Raw genomic sequence first — 15,826 nt, 5'->3', positions numbered from 1 at the left:
CCTTGGAGCAATAAAGACCAAAGTCTTGGCCATTCCTCCAGAAAGGCTTGTGGATGGGTAGGGGCCTGAAGAGTTTAGGGGAAAGCCCTCCAGGGCTGTCTACTGCCCCACAATCCCCCAGGATGATCCCAGCCCACCTCCTCCAGCCTACCTCCTTGCTCTTGCTCCGGGTTCACCTTCCCCTGCACCCAGGAGAACGTTAAATCAATCAACAAAGAGAAGACACTTAGAGTCTCTGTAGAAGGCCTGAGAAAAGGGTAGGCCCTTGATGCCATCACCTCCCTGGGACAGTGCAGAGGCTGGATGGGCCCTTCAGAGGTGGGTGGCTGGTGGGAACATGGGCCGGCCAGCCCTTGAGCCCCATATTTACCTTTCTCCTTCCCTGGGTCCCTGCTCCCTTCCCAGCGAGACCCCAAAGAGTCAGGTAGGCAGCCTGCTCACATGCCTATCCCTGTCCCGTCGGGCGTCTGAATCCTCCCTGTCGTCTGAGTCCTCTGAATCTTCTGATGCAGGTGAGGCCCAGGGGTGCCAGGGGAGTTTGGGGGGCTGCCTTAGCCTCCCCACTTCACTACTGATCAGACTAACATCCTTACCACAACCTGGTGGGCCCAGCAGCCTCCCTCTGCCCACTTCTGGTGGGGCTTACCATGCCCAGCACAGACTGGCTGGGCAAGGTGGGTGTTGGGTGGGGTCCTCTGCGGGAGATGAGATCTTACCTATTTAAAACCAGGCGCCAAAATCCTGAACCACAGCCCCATCTGGGAGGCATCAGGGCTGAAAGTCTGTCATTTTATAACATTCACTTGCCTTCAGCTTTAACTTTTTCCTTTAAAAAGCCATTATCTCTTCTAGAACAGATTATTTTAAACCAGTTCTAGAAAAATGCTTAGCAGAGTTCTGGTTTAAAGCCTACAGGGAGGAGTTTCCATAGTAAACAGGGAGTGGAGCCCTGTGTGATTTGGCAGTGTGTCAGCCCTTGGGGTCCATGGGTGGGTTTTGTTTCATTTTTCAATATGTCAAGACCTAAAATAACAACAGGCTTTTTTCCCTTTTCTGAATAGGGTTGGGACATGGTGGGGGAAAGTGTGCAGGAAATGCCACTACTTTCAAACCAATGCACTCTGTCCTCAGGTCTGTGCATGGACTCTCCCAGCCCTATGGACCCCCAGGTGGTGGAGCAGACGTGAGTAGAGAAGAGGGACCACACTACCAAGGACGGGGAACCTGCCTTGGGGAATCTCAGTTCTACCCTAAACTCACTGGGAATCCTGGGAGAGCAAACAGACCTCTCTGGATCCCCAATGGGGGCACTAATTGACCTTCCCATGTCCTAGAATTCTGCTCCTTGTCTCATGGAAGGGTCTGCTCTCATGGGAGCAGCTTAGAGTGGGTTCAGGGCTGGGGTGGTAGGAAAATATAGTCCAACTAATTCAAAGTTTTTAATTTACTTTAGGCCAAACAAAACAGTTGCTGCAAGCTGGTTTGGCCCTTGGCCATCCTATCAGTAACTTCTGGTTTCAGTGACATTTGACCCTCTGGCCAACCCCTGGACCAGGCATTTTGTGAGGGGGGAGTAGAGAAGTTGGTGGGCTCTGCTCAGCATAGTTCCCTGCTTCTTGGTTGTGGGGCATGAGTAGTACCTTCCAGAGCACAGCTGTTCCCATCCAGCTGATCATGCCCCAGCAGGGAGAGCAGCTGTCAGGCATTACTGGGAACAGCTGGGCATCTGTGGCCTGGGCTAAGGGACTGTGGCTTTGGGTTTAGGGCAGTGGCTGTCTTTCCTCCCATTGCCTTTGATCAGACTGGGCTGGGCTGCAGGTTTGTTCATAAACAGGAAATGGGGAGAGCATTGGGTGGTGGTGTGGGGACTGCACGTTGGGTTTTGATGGTAACACAGAACTGTCCCTGCTTTACCCCCAGGGCCCAGGTGCAGACTGAAAACCAAGCCAATTAAATTGGTCATCCTGATGCCAGGTTGGCTGGGCAGAGCCACCCCCCTACTCGGGGCAGGGGCATCCCCCTGACACTTTAGCCCTCAGTTCCCCCCACCACCACTGCACCTGCTTTGATGGTTACACAGAAAGAAGTGTGTGTGTGTGTGTGTGTGTGTGTGTGTGTGTGTACACATAGACACACAAAAGCCCCGCCTGGCAGGTGATCTCTGGTAACATAGCTAGCCTCAGAAGGAACATCTGTTGGAATTCTTTGCCTGCTGGCCTCTTTTAAGGCAGGAGGAGGGGGTAGGACAGAATCTGGGTCCTGGAAAATTCCACAGGAGGGAGGAGAGGTTGTGACCCTGCACATTTGTCGCTAGGGGGTCTGGTACAGCAGACTGAACCAGGCCCCTGTCCTGGAGGATCCAGGACAGTCCCACACAAGGGAGGGAAGCCCAGCCTTTCTGGCATCCAGGCCCTGGAGATATCCACATTGTCAGGACAAGGCCTGTCATCATAGGATGGATGGATGCCTTTCCTGGCAGCCATATGGCCCTGCTGAGGTGATTTGCATACAGGTGGAAGGCCTGTGGGCAGGCTGGTGAGACTGTTGTTGCCTTGGTAACTCCTCAGCCACCCTGCAACCTACCCCAGCTGTCTCTGTCACTGCCATTCTCCAGGCCTCCTTCATTCACGGCAGCCTTTAAAATCCCAGGCTGCCTCTCATCTCCCCTTCCCCTACACCTGGGCCCCCTGATAGTCTGCATTCTTCCTCCCTCCTCTTTCCCCTGGCCTGAACCTTGGCCCTGGCCCTTGTGGACTAAAAACGTAATGCTGGGGGTGGGCGATGGGCTGTGAGGGGAGCTGGGATGCATGGGACCCTTCTCTCTCCTAGATTTGAACAGGCCATCCAGACAGCCAGCCGAGTTATTCGAAAGTAAGTGCTTGGGCCTTCCTCACGCAGGCTCCCCTGCCCCGTGTGGGTGGAGTAGGCCCAGGGAGGGTGCTTTCCCAGGTCCTCCCAAAGGGGTGCACAGGGCTCTGTGGTGGAGGGGGACCCTGCATGCTCTCTGTCACGGCCCAACTCTTCAGCCCTGAGGTATCCCTATTTCCTTCTGCAGTGAGCAGTTTTCTATCCGACGCTTCCAGTCCTTGCCGGTGAGTGTCCTTGAGGCCCATCAGGAGGCTCGGGCTTGCTGGCCAGGATTGTGGAGGGGCAGGAGGGACTGTGGTTGGTTCCCAGAGGGTGGACTTGAATCGGTTGGGTGTCTCTGGTCTGGCTCTGGGAGCTGGGGCTTTGGAGGTGGACAGGGGAGCTGGGGGAGTTGGAAGAGGGGTGGGAGAAGGTAGGGCCTGGGCTGGCACCAGAGGAATGCAGCCTTCTGTACCTGCTGCCCTCCTGGCTCTCTAGGGGAGGCTTCTGGGCCACAGCCCTGTGCTACGGAACATCACCAACTCCCAAGCACCTGGCACCTGGAGGAAGAGTGAAGCATGTGGCCGAGCTGCCCACAGCTCTAGGGAGGACAAAGAGAATGTGCGCTTCCAGAAGGCCAGAGTGGGAGCACTCCAGGGAGAGAAGGGGGCTTGCTGGGATGGTTCTCTGGCATTTGATCACGCACCCCCCTCCGCTCCCTGTATTGCCCGCAGGATGGATTTGTCTTCAAGATGCCGGGGAAGCCCACACATCCCAGCCACACCCATGCCCTGGCAGAGTGGGCCAGCCGCAGAGAAGCCTTTGCCCAGAGGCCAAGCTCCGCTCCCGACCTGATGGTACATCAGGAGAGCTGACCCATGCAGGGCAGGCATGCACGCGGGGCAGGTGCCTGTGAAGGCAGCCTGGGGGACTTGAGGGTGATCCTGAGCCCTGAGGCGCTGGGAAACTTTTCTCAGAAATTTGGGGTGGGGACTGCCTCAGGGCCCCACCCCTGAGTCGTCTGTGTCTATTCGTCACCCACACAGTGTCTCACCCCTGAGCGGAAGATGGAAGTAGAGGAACTGACTCCCCTGGCCCAATGCTGCTTCTCCCTAACCCCAACCAAGGGGGCTGCCGAGGAAGATGATGGATTCGTGGATATCCTGGAGAGTGACTTAAAGGTGAACAGCCTTGCCCTGTCAGGCCCCCTACCTCTCCCTCCTTGGGATCTCAGAAAAGGGGAGAGCTCTGAGCTCCTACAGCAAGACTATGACCTCACTTCAATGTCAGAAGAAGAATTGGAGGTAACTGAGTCACAGCCTGACCTCTGGCCAATCAGAGGAGAGGAGGTGGCTGGTGCTGCAGTGAAGGGTGGATGGGCAGGGCAGAGGGAGGCCTGGTCCTCCTGCATGGCACACTTCTCACAGTTCTATGCAAGCCCCTGCAGCGAGTGGGGCCCTGCAGCTTTCTAGTTCTGGGGGGCTGCCCTGTGCTCGGGCAAAGCGAGGGAGGTGTGAGCAGGGTCAGGGAGGGCTGCTGGCCTGAAGTTTGCTGGGAGAACTGGGAAGCCTATCCTGGAGGACTCGGGGCCTTAGAGGTTGGACCTTTGCCTGCGAATGTAACCATATCCTTGCTGATTTGGCCTCAGGATGATGATGTAGTCCCCCCAGGCATGGAGAGCCTCATTAGTGCCCCACTGGTCAAGACCTCAGAAAAGGAAGAGGAGCAGGTGAGCCTCTGGAGAGGCCCCTCAGAATTTGGAGGGGTGGGGCCCTACCCTTCAGGTGGGATTTGGGGTGGAGAGCAGGGGCTGGAAACTCTGACCCCAGACCTGCCACCTCTGCCAGGACCTCATCATTTACAGCAAGTGCCAGCGGCTCTTCCGCTCTCCGTCCATGCCCTGCAGCGTGATCCGGCCCATCCTCAAGAGGCTGGAGCGGCCCCAGGACAGGGACCTGCCCATACAGAGCAAGCGGAGAAGGAGCGTGACCCCTCCAGAGGAGGAGCAGCGGGAGGCTGAGGAACCCGTGAGTGCCCTCCTTCTAGGGCAGGACTGGGCTTGGCAGGGCTGAGCTGCCACCCTCCAAGTCCACCCTGCAAGTCCTTCTCAGCCGGGTTTGTGGCAGAGGACAGGGTGCAGGGAAGGGGGGTCCTAGCCAGACGGGGCACTGAGGGGCAGCCTCACCCCTGACCCTGGCTGCCACCTGCCTCACAGAAAGCCCGCGTTCTCCGCTCAAAGTCCTTGTGTCATGACGAGATTGAGAACATCCTGGACAGTGACCACCGAGAACTGATCGGGGATTACTCCAAGGTACTAGCAGTGGGATCCCTCAGAAGGCTCGATCCCTTACTGACTGACCCCTGAGCCCAGCAGCTGCTTCAGCAACTCCCTCTTTCCCCAGAGGCCCCTCGCTTTGTCCTTTGCATCTTATCCTTTATTCTCATCTAGACTCCTCTCTCTCACTCTCCTTGATATCCCGACTGTACCCAAATCTGTACAGGGCATCAGTGGTGTCTCAACCTTGGAAAACATTTCCAAACCATAACATCTTGATTGGAGCTTCTTTGGGCCTCATCCTGGGGCTTGCTTGGCAATACATGGGGGCAGGAGGCATGGGGGTTCATCTCTTCTCCCCATCTTCATTTCCCCTTGGAAGGTTGTTCCCTGGGGATCAGACCCTAGAGGCCCCTCTTGGTTGCTATGGGAACCAGAGCTGAATTTGAAGGTCAAAGCAGGTGTGGTCTTTGGGCTTGGGAAAAAACTCCATCTTTTCCATCTTACCAATCTCACTTTCTCTCTCCCCTCTCTCTCCTCTTCCCTTCAGGCCTTCCTCCTACAGACTGTGGATGGAAAGCACCAAGACCTCAAGTACATCTCACCAGAAACGGTATGCAGGCATGAGCTATTTTCTGGTGCATTTGGGACTTCTGTTTGCCTGTTAACCTCCCCTGGGGTCAGGCTACGAGCATGGGTCAGCCCCTGCCTGCCCGCCTGAACTGCTGGAACCCACCTCCGTGGCCTCCTACAGATGGTGGCCCTGCTGACAGGCAAGTTCAGCAACATCGTGGAGAGGTTTGTGATTGTGGACTGCAGATACCCCTACGAGTATGAAGGCGGGCACATCAAGGTGAGGCAGGGTGACGGGAGAGGCCCTGAAGACTCACCCAGTTCTATCCTTCCTCTGCCCGGAGGATGAATCAGTAGGGGGTGGGTGCACCCTCTCATGGGATTCTGCCCCTCAGGAGGTGGGGTCACTCATCTGAAAGATGGGGACCGCATAGGGCAGGGTCTCCTACCCAGGCCTAGGGCTGTGGCCTGACCTCTGGCTCCTTTGGCAGACTGCTGTGAACCTGCCTCTGGAAAGGGATGCTGAGACCTTCCTGCTACAGAGCCCCATCATACCCTGTAGCCTGGACAAGAGAATCATCCTCATTTTCCATTGTGAATTTTCATCTGAGCGGGGGCCCCGCATGTGAGTCCCAGCTCCGCCCAGCCAGCTAGTGCTGCTCCTGATCTTCCTCGCCCGGGATTGCGGGTGCTGGAGCCATCCAATGGCCAAGACGCCCAAGCCCAGCCATGGCCCCATCTGGGCCTAGACCTGTTGTCTCACCCGATACCTTGGAGCAGACCTCATCCCCGCTTCCCTGTGCATGGCACGCTCCTCCTGTCTCCCTCTCACTGTCCTTCCCAACAGGCCTCCCATCTACCCTCTGTCCCTTGCCGCCCCCCTCCCCAAAACCTAATTCTCCATCAGTCTCCATCAGTGTCCTTAAAGTCCAAGGGCCCTGTCCCAGTCCTCAGTGACACTGACCCTTCCAGAGTTCAATCATCCTTTCCTCTCTCCACCTCCTCCTCACCAAGCCTTGTCTAGACCTTCTGAATCTACCTCTTGAACTTTGTCCACTTCTCTCCTTTCTGCCTCCCCTTTCTCAGCCCAGGAGAAATGTCTCTGACAGAGATTGAGCAACTGTCTTCTGGACACAGAACCCCCTTGATTTGCTTCATTCCTTCTATCTCCCCAACTTCTTCTGTACCCAGTTAGCCAGACTGATCTCAAAGTGTTCTTGTGGCGGACATTCCTCCACTCAAGCCTTCTGTGGTTCCCCAAGGCCCTCAAAGGAGTGGGCGTGGGGACCAGGTCCCCTGATGTACACCCACTGCACGCCCAGCTCTGAACCCCACACCCCTGCTTGTCCCAGGTGCCGTTTCATCCGGGAACGGGACAGAGCCTCCAATGACTACCCCAGCCTCTACTATCCTGAGATGTATATCCTCAAAGGCGGCTACAAGGAGTTCTTCCCACAGCACCCGGTACCATGGGTGGGGGTGGCCATAGTCTCCGTGGGAGGGCTGGGCTACAGGGAAAGGGCTCGGCCAGGCGGTAGCCCTAGGAGAAGGAGTAGGGAGGACTGGGTCACCCCACCGAAGTTGCCCATTTCCCCGTATTGATCAACCCATCCCATCCTGCCCTAGACCTTTTGTGAGCCTCAAGACTACCGGCCCATGAACCATGAGGCCTTCAAGGATGAGCTGAAGACCTTCCGCCTCAAGACGCGCAGCTGGGCTGGCGAGCGGAGCCGGCGGGAGCTCTGCAGCCGCCTGCAGGACCAGTGAAGTGCTGGCAACTGTCCCACCCGCCTTTCTTGCTTTGTGCGGCCTGGGCGTCAGCTGCCCGGTGGCTTACAGGGCTGAGGGTCTGCTGTCTGGGCGAAAGACGGTGAGGGTGTCCTGTCTGTCCACCCCAGTGCTGATCCCCTGTCTCACTCCAGTCATACTCCATATCCTGGTGACACCCACGCCCCCACCCCTGGCACCCCTGGAAGAGCCCAGCCTGCTGACTTAGTGAAATTGGATTAAGTCTAGTTCAAAGGAAGTATTTTGTGTCTAGCAGGAGCCTTTTTGTTTTTTTTTCTTTATTGTTTGGGTTAACCCTTTGTCTTCCTGTATTCAGAAAAGCCCCCTTTTTTCTAGGGGCTTTGTTTGTATGTATGAGGCTGAGAGAAAGCTACAGCCCCCTGGGATGGGCCACAGCTGTACTCTTCGCTGCCCTAGGATTCAGCACTATGCCCCAGGCCCTCGACAGCACTCCTGAGTGTGTGCGCCATGTTCCCCTTTCTCTTTTCCTCTTTCCTTTCCCTCCATATGAACACCTCCAGCACGGACATGAGCTCTTACTCTTTCCTGTTTCAGTGTTATCTGTAGGCTTGATTTGTCTTTTTTTTTTTTGCCCATCTCAGGATAGTCACAGGCTAAGGTTTAGGTTCCCCCGTCCAGTTGGGGTTAAAGACTCAAATTTCATAACCCACTTGGCCCTGGCTTCTGTTGCCTCAGAAAGGGATGTTACTATCTGCGGAGGCCGTTGGGTGAGGGCTAAGGCCTGCGTCTTGAGCCCACTGGAAGCCCAGCCCTCACTGCTGTGAACCCTGGGGCCTGAACCATGTCAGAACTTGCTGCTGTCTTGTCATGGATACACAGATGGACGAATGGAAGAGTGGATGGATGGATGGCCATGGATGCACAATGCCTTGTCTACAAACCGCTGAGTTGAAAGTGTCTCAGTGAGGATGACAGCCTGCAGCAGGAGTATACGTGTATCTGTGTGGACAAAATCTTTACACTTTAAGGTTTGGAGATATTCAAAAGGAAATGTCATGGAAGCAGCTAAACCAAGGCCAGCCACCTCTGGATTCTGAATCTCAGGAAATGGGCAGGGCTTCTTGAAGGCCCTGATGAGTCATCTGGTAGGGTCTTGGTTCAATAAAGCACTGAGCAAGTTGAGTAAGGCAGCATGTGTCCTGTGGAGCCCTTGACAAGACTGCGGCAGACACTGATGGTGGAATATGGCAGGGGCAAGTCAGCAGGTTGAGGCTGGAAGACCCCTGGGAAGGGGGCCTCTTACCCTCTTCCCAAGTCTTGCCAAGATTTTGGATTCAGCCTCCTCATTTCCCTCATCTGGCTGCTCAAGCACTTCTGGGCTCACCCTTCCTAAATTCTGCACCAAAAAGGCAAGAGTGATGCCTTGCCTCAGTTCTCTCCTCTAGAATTGTCAGTGGCTCACCATTGCCCTCAGATAAACTTAAAAGTCTCATAGCCCTTTAGGACCTAGGCTCTCCCCAGCCTCATTCCTCACCTCTTGCTGAATCAAATCCCAGCAACAGAGTTGCTGTTACATTTCCTTGTCTTTGCATCTGCTGTATTATCCTCAGGAATGCTCTCCCCAATCTGCTTTTCCTCTTTTAAGATTTGGTTTCAAATGTTAATTCCTCCCAGAAGGCTCCCTGCCCTATCAGGGACATGACTTTCCTTTCAGTATCCCCAGCACCCAGCAGAGGTTCCACCACCTAGGAGGTGCCAAGTTCAAGATCAAGAGAGTGGGAAAGGGCCAATCTGGGAGAACCAGTCCCAGACCAAACCTGGGTGTGTCAGGAAATCCTCTCGGAATGCCACAGCAAATAACTCTCCCCCTCAAATATGAGCTGTGATTGTAGGGAATCCTTTGCACATGTACAACTAAGACGCTGCCTGATACAGAGTGCACACAGAACATGTCAGGTGTCATTACTGCTTTCTGTCAAAGTTCATCTACCTTGCCGTGATTATTTGCTCCATTTTGCAGATGGGAAAACAGGCTATTTCTTGCCAGAGCAATAAGAAGGGACTTGAGATTCCCAGGCTGGGTCTAAAGGACACTTACCTGGTCTCTAGCTTGTCCCCCTGCCCACCCCAAGTTTCTTATGCTCCAAGGCTTGGCCTTCACTCTTGGTCTAGAGCCCCCTGCAAGGGCACAACCTGTGGGAGGGCCGGTATCTTGAGGGCTGGACTTCTACTCAGGAAGAGGAACTCTGGAAGTCTCCAGAAGCCCCCTCCACTGAGCAGGCAGCTGACACCAAGGCCAGCTTTATTTGGGTGAGGATTTGCCCCAGATAAAGGAAAATATCTGTGCAGACGCCTGAGAAAGAGGGAGAAGTAGAGGGAGGGGAGAGAGTGAGCCCTGGGCACGGTTATGCTGAGACTTGCCTGTACCACCCTGAGGGCTCAAGTGGTCTGGTTTTATGAGGAGGAAGGCAGCTGGATGCTCAGAGGGCACTCACCCCAGGTTACACAACAGATACAAGCAGAGCAGGTATTACAGCTGCCCAGGACTCTCCCACTCACCTCCTACCTCTGGCCCAGAGGGCCAAGGTGGTGGGGCTAGGCTGCCTGGCTTCTGCTCTGAGAGTCCTCTTACCACTCTGTCCATCTGGATCAGGCCACATGGGGAGGAGAAAGTAATGGGTGCTGAGCGTCTAACACTGCCCAGACTGTGCCAGGTGCTGACAGCTGCAGCCACATCTGCCCCGCTCATAACCCATCAGAGTCATAGCTGCTGTCTGTCTGCTCCAGACACTTTTACCTAGTGTCTTCTACGCACACCAGGTCAATATTCAGCTCATTTTGCAGGGGAAACAGAAGAAAGAGGAAGGCAAGGAAGGGACCCTGGTCAAGCGAAGATGAAACTCTTCCCTGAGAGAAGGCCCTGGTGCTGACATCTACCTTGAGGGAGGTCCGGGCCTGGGTCCGGTAGAGGGGGGCGCCAGGGTTCGCCTCTCCAATTCGGGTCTGGCCAAGACCTCCCTGCCCCTGGGAATTTCCGGGGATGGGGCAGAGGTGCTGCAACCCCCTGTTACACCAGGAAAAGAAGCTATAACTTTATTCCTGGATGCTCATAAAGAGGAGTGGATCAGTCAAGGAAGTGGTTTAAAATACTGGGCTGCCAGCCAGTTTTAAAGGTTGTTTTACTTGGGCCAAGGGGTGGGGCAGTAATTCCCACCTCTGGCTAGGAGCCTGGGAGCAGCCATGTGCAGCCGACTCACAGAGCTGTGCAGGGCAGGGCCCAAGTAAGGAGCCTGTGCCAGGCCTGGCAGAGTCAGGAGGCATCACTGGGCACTGGGCATTATTGGATTTGCTCACCAGATAACTTGCAATGACAATTTAAAAGTTTTCTTTTTAAATTGGGGAAAGATTGACATTTCCTCAAAGGTACACATCTTAAGCATAAAGCACAGATGTCAGGAGGTACCACACGGCTCAAGATGTCGACATTTCTAGCATCCCAGGAGGCTCCCTCCTGCTCCCTCCTAGTTACCCATACTCTGTGGTCACCACTAGTTTGACCTCTATCATGGTAGATTAGTTTTGCCTGTTCTTGAGCTTCATAGATACGAAATCATACTCTTTTGTGTCTGGCTTTTTTCACCCAGCATAATGATTTTGAGATTCATCATGTTTCTTTTAGCAAGAGTTATTCTTGTTCATTGCTTTGTAGTATTCCATTATATGGATATATTCTTTTTTTTTTTAATTGTGGGATATTCCTTTTTGCTTAGAAGATTTGCAAATAATTTTTAAAAGGCAATAGTCAATGTTGGGAAATTTTTTTTGGACTTTTTTTAACATCTTTATTGGAGTATAACTGCTTTACAATGGTGTGTTAGTTTCTGCTTTATAACAAAGTAAATCAGCTATATGGATATATTCTTAAATTGAATTATTCATTCTACTTTTTTCTTCTGGCCTTTATTTATTTATTTTTGCCATGCCATATGTCTTCCAGGATCTTAGTTCCCCGATCAGGGATTGAACCCACTTTCCCGGCAGTGAAAGTGCCAAGTCCTAACCATTGGACCACCAGGGAATTCCCTGGCCTTTAAATCTTTTAAAAATTAAGGTAAAATTCACCCTCTTGTGTATACAGTTCTGTGAGTTTTGACGAATGCACAGTTTGGTAACTGCCACCACGATTAAGATATAGAACATTTTCATTTTGCCCTCAATTAATAATTTGGGACTATTTCAAATTGTGGTGGAACTATACCAGGAGTGGAATTGCTGGCTTGTAGTATGTGTGTTTTCCACATAGTTCTCCAAGGTTGCTATACCAACTTACCTTCCTACCAGCAGTTCTGAGAGTTCTGTTGCTCCATATTTTCATTAAGATTGGTAAATTTTAATTTCTCTCTCAACCAGAAAATGTGGTTATTTATAGCAAAAAGCTCTGTTAACTGTCAAGTGCTGAACCTACATGCTGTGATGTGGCAGTAGCAGGAGTTCCAGCCTGTTTTCTGATTCTCCTACGTTGAAATACTGATCTTAGTCTTAATTGTCTCTCAAGTCAGATTCTGAAAAAAGTTAAAGTGACTCTTTGGAGTTAACTGACTGTAGATCACTGGCTTGAGTCTTCCAGTGACAATAGCTCACAACCACCTAGAAAACATGATTTTTAAAAAGTCTTTATCCCTGGAATTGAACACACAGGCACCCTACTTTCCAGAAGCAATAAAACTGTTGGTGGTACAGAAAGGAAGGATGTTTAGACAAGGAGGTCTATAGCCATGTGGAATCTGGAAACAATCAGGAGAGGGAAGTTGAGCAATGATGGAGAAGTTGCTGTTCTACAGCCTTAAAATTCATGCCTTGAGAGAATGTTGGATGACATGAAGTTATTCAGCCTATTGTTCAAAGTAGACAGTTGGTTATGGGACAGAAGCTAAGAAGCATTCCCACCCAACCCACATGAGAACGTGGGTGCCGAGCAGTGCTGCTAGGATTGCTTCCTCCCCACCCAGTCCATACCAGCACACATACCCCCTGGGAGGGGTGGTGACTGAAGCTGCCAGGCTCTGAGTCAGCTGGGCCTGGGGCAGCTGGAGGGGAAAGGGTCTCACGTGGCTGGGCCAGAGCTGCCTCGTGGGGCCTGCTGGCTCTCAGCCCTGCAGGAAGAGCAGCCGTTTGAAAGGACGAATCACACACTGCCTAGTCCTTCTGGAGCCCAGCCAAGACATGGGGCCTGGGGCTCCCTGAGGGGAGGGCTCAGGGCAGGGGCCTCCTGAGCTGGGATTGGGAATACCAGGGAAGGAGATCATCCAACCAGGGTGGGAAGGGAGCTCCCAAGGTTGGATTATAGCGGGTAAGCAGGGCTGGGATTTGGCCTCTGGGAGCTGAGGGTGTGGGCCAATAGTCTCTGTGGTGACCCTGAAGGGATGGGGGAGAAGGGGACACACAAGGAAGGGGATGAAACAGGCTGAAATTTATGGACATGCACACCTCACTCAGTACATGTGTAATATCAGGAAAGTTACTTGATCTCAGTGCCTCGTCTGCAAAATGCGGATAGTAAAGCCCCTCCTTCAAAGGCTTGTGGATTGGATCAAATGAGTTGGTGTATGTAAAGCACTAAGAATAGGGCCTGCCTACATCAAGTGCCACACGAGAGTCTGCCATGGCTGTTATTACTTAGAGCCAATGTGGGGATTACAAGACCAGACAGGTAAAAAGGATAAGCCTAAAAAGACTTAATTAAAAGAAAGAGGCCGGGCTTCCCTGGGGGCACAGTGATTGAGAGTCCGCCTGCCGATGCAGGGGACACGGGTTCGTGCCCCGGTCTGGGAAGATCCCACATTCCGCGGAGCGGCTGGGCCCATGAGCCATGGCCGCTGAGCCTGCGCGTCCAGAGCCTGTGCTCCGCAACGGGAGAGGCCACAACAGTGAGAGGCCCGCGCACCAAAAAAAAAAAAAAAAAAGGAAGGGGCTAACCTGAGGGTTTGGCCCCTTTCTGCCCATAGACATGCCCCTGGGTGATGGGTTACAAGGGAAAAGCCCAGCTGTTCTGTGTAGGAGACTGGTGTCCTACTGCACCAAAGTAGCACTTAGGAGACTGTGGATGGGGGTTGGTGCAGGCAGAGGAGGAGGAGGCCGTCTGGTGACCCACATAGGGCAAGCCATCTCTGAGATGGCCCAGGGAGGTGGAGGGGGATGGAAGTATAAGGCTTGCCCTACTTTGGTCTCCTTAATTCTAGGGCATACCATAGCCACTCGAGCTCAGCCCACCTGGACTCTCAGTAAAGCAGATCCCCTCTTCCTCTTAGTTTCCTTCTCTACAATTTGAGAAATGGCTAAACATTCTTATCAGACATTCAAAAAATACATTGCCTGGGGCTGGCAGAATCCATCTAATTGCCCTCCCCTTATCCAGAAGTAGGTGGTGGCCCAGCTGGTCTGGCCTGAGGTCTCGGGGGTCTGTAAAGATCATCAATAAGCGTTTCCAGCTGTCAAAAACCAGTGTGTGTGGGGGGGGAACTTCCCTGGTGGCACAGTGGTTAAGAATCCACCTGCCAAAGCAGGGTACACGGGTTCAAGCCCTAGCCCAGGAAGATCCCACATGCCGTGGAGCAACTAAGCCCGTGCGCCACAACTACTGAGCCCATGTGCCACAACTACTGAAGCCTGTGCACTGCAACAAGAGAAGCCACCGCAATGAGAAGCCTGCGCGCTGCAACAAAGAGTAGCCCCCGCTCACCTCAACTAGAAAAAGCCCGCACGCAGCAATGAAGACCTAACGCAGCCAAATAAATAAATTACAAAAACAAAACAAAGCAAAAAACAATGGGGGGGATTCCCTGGTGTTGCAGTGGTTAAGAACCTGCCGGCCAAGACAGGGGACACGGTTCGATCCCTGGTCTGGGAAGATCCCACATGCAGAGGAGCAACTAAGCCCATGCGCCGCAGCTACTGAGCCTGCATTCTAGAGGCTACGAGCCACAACTACTGAAGCCCGCGGGTCTAGAGCCCATGCTCCGCAACAAGAGAAGCCACTGCAATGAGAAGTCCCAGGTTGCCACAACTAGAGAAAGCCTGCATGCAGCAACAAATACCCAATGCAGCCAAAAAAAGAAAAAAAACAATGGGGCTATCTTGGGGGAGTGAGCTCCCCGTCCCTGGAGGTGTGTTAAGCAGGACCTGAGGGTTGGTCCTGTTGTCTGGGAGAAGCAGCAGAGCTTCCCAAGCCAGGCTGCCCATCAGTGATTCAGGACCCTGCATGGCTTGGGTGAGTAGGAAATGGAAACTGCAGTCCAAATTGAGTCAGTATCAGACATCACATGCATCCTGATGGTGGGCATCAACAGGGATCGGAAGGGGCAAACACCAGGCTGCCTGCCACTGTGGGGCAGACCTCACCCTGAAATGAGTGAAGAGCAATGGAGGGTGGGAGTGTGAGGAAGGGGTCAATGTGAGGGGCTTCAGGCAACCCCCCAACTCAGAGGGCCACTGAGAAGAGCAGAGCTGGGCAGTGGAGTGATGGGCACCTTTGCCCACAGCCAGAGGAGGGGGAGGGGAAATGACTTGAAGGTGTGGCCCCTCATCTCAGCTAGGCAGGTGGGCCAGGCCTCAAATCCAGCCAGCCTCTTATTTATTTATTTTTTTGAAGTACAGTTGATTGTGTTAGTGTTGTTGTGTTAGTTTTTGGTGTACAGCAAAGTGATTCAGTCATATATAATATACATATTCTTTTTCATATTCTTTTCCAGTATGGTTATTACAGGATACTGAATTGTAATGCTTAATTTTTCTTCTTCTCTCCTGTCTCTATCACTCACACACACACACACACACACTCTAGCCACAAACCCACATCTTCATGTACTGTGTGCCTGGCCCCGCCACAATTTCTAGGGTAACTGCTATAAAAGGCTGGCAAACATGAACATGCACATACCAGGAAGCAGAAGTTCAGCCTGTCCATCGCCCTGCCTCTGAGCTGCTGCCATACCAGAAGGCCCCACCTGCTTTCCAGGACTGACCAAGGCCTCTCTGACACCTTCTCCTATCCTGCCTCTGCATTAATGCTTGTCAACATTTACTGATTTATTGAGTACCGACTACATGTCAGGCTCCACTCTGCCCACTTCACATGCTGCCTCACTTAACTCATTTGAGTTAGGCTGCACGTAACAGAAACCCCACACAGCGGTTTAACAAAATAAATACATTGCAATATGTGCTCCTCATTCAGCAAGAAGGCTCTGCAGCGTCTCGGGGGACCCAGGCTCCTTCCTGCCTCACTGTCCCCAGCAAATTACTTTGACCTTGGGGGCACAAGTTGGCTGAGGGCTGCCAAAAGTTGGGGGCAGCATCTGAGTCTGCCTCACTTATCTGGACACC

The 15,826-nt window shown here is 53.0% G+C and overlaps 1 protein-coding gene across 1 annotated transcript; it reads left to right on the top strand.

The window, feature by feature from the left end:
- Nucleotides 1–408: 408 nt before the first annotated feature.
- CDC25B (cell division cycle 25B) lies at nucleotides 409–7,462 on the top strand (the record flags this gene model as incomplete). Its single annotated transcript, XM_082670037.1, has 15 exons — nucleotides 409–512; nucleotides 1,132–1,183; nucleotides 2,830–2,871; nucleotides 3,056–3,092; nucleotides 3,346–3,468; nucleotides 3,582–3,704; nucleotides 3,894–4,028; nucleotides 4,496–4,576; nucleotides 4,695–4,874; nucleotides 5,063–5,158; nucleotides 5,673–5,735; nucleotides 5,877–5,975; nucleotides 6,187–6,320; nucleotides 7,048–7,159; nucleotides 7,322–7,462. Exons 2-15 carry the CDS (start codon nucleotides 1,140–1,142, stop codon nucleotides 7,460–7,462), a joined length of 1,410 nt encoding a protein of 469 aa, XP_082526163.1. The 5' UTR covers nucleotides 409–512; nucleotides 1,132–1,139.
- Nucleotides 7,463–15,826: the final 8,364 nt, after the last annotated feature.

Source organism: Grampus griseus, assembly GCF_964374135.1.
Source record: "Grampus griseus genome assembly, chromosome: 14".
NCBI classification, from domain to species: Eukaryota; Metazoa; Chordata; class Mammalia; order Artiodactyla; family Delphinidae; genus Grampus; species Grampus griseus.
Note: the sequence above shows the minus strand (reverse complement) of the source record. Positions and strands in the feature narration are given on the sequence as shown.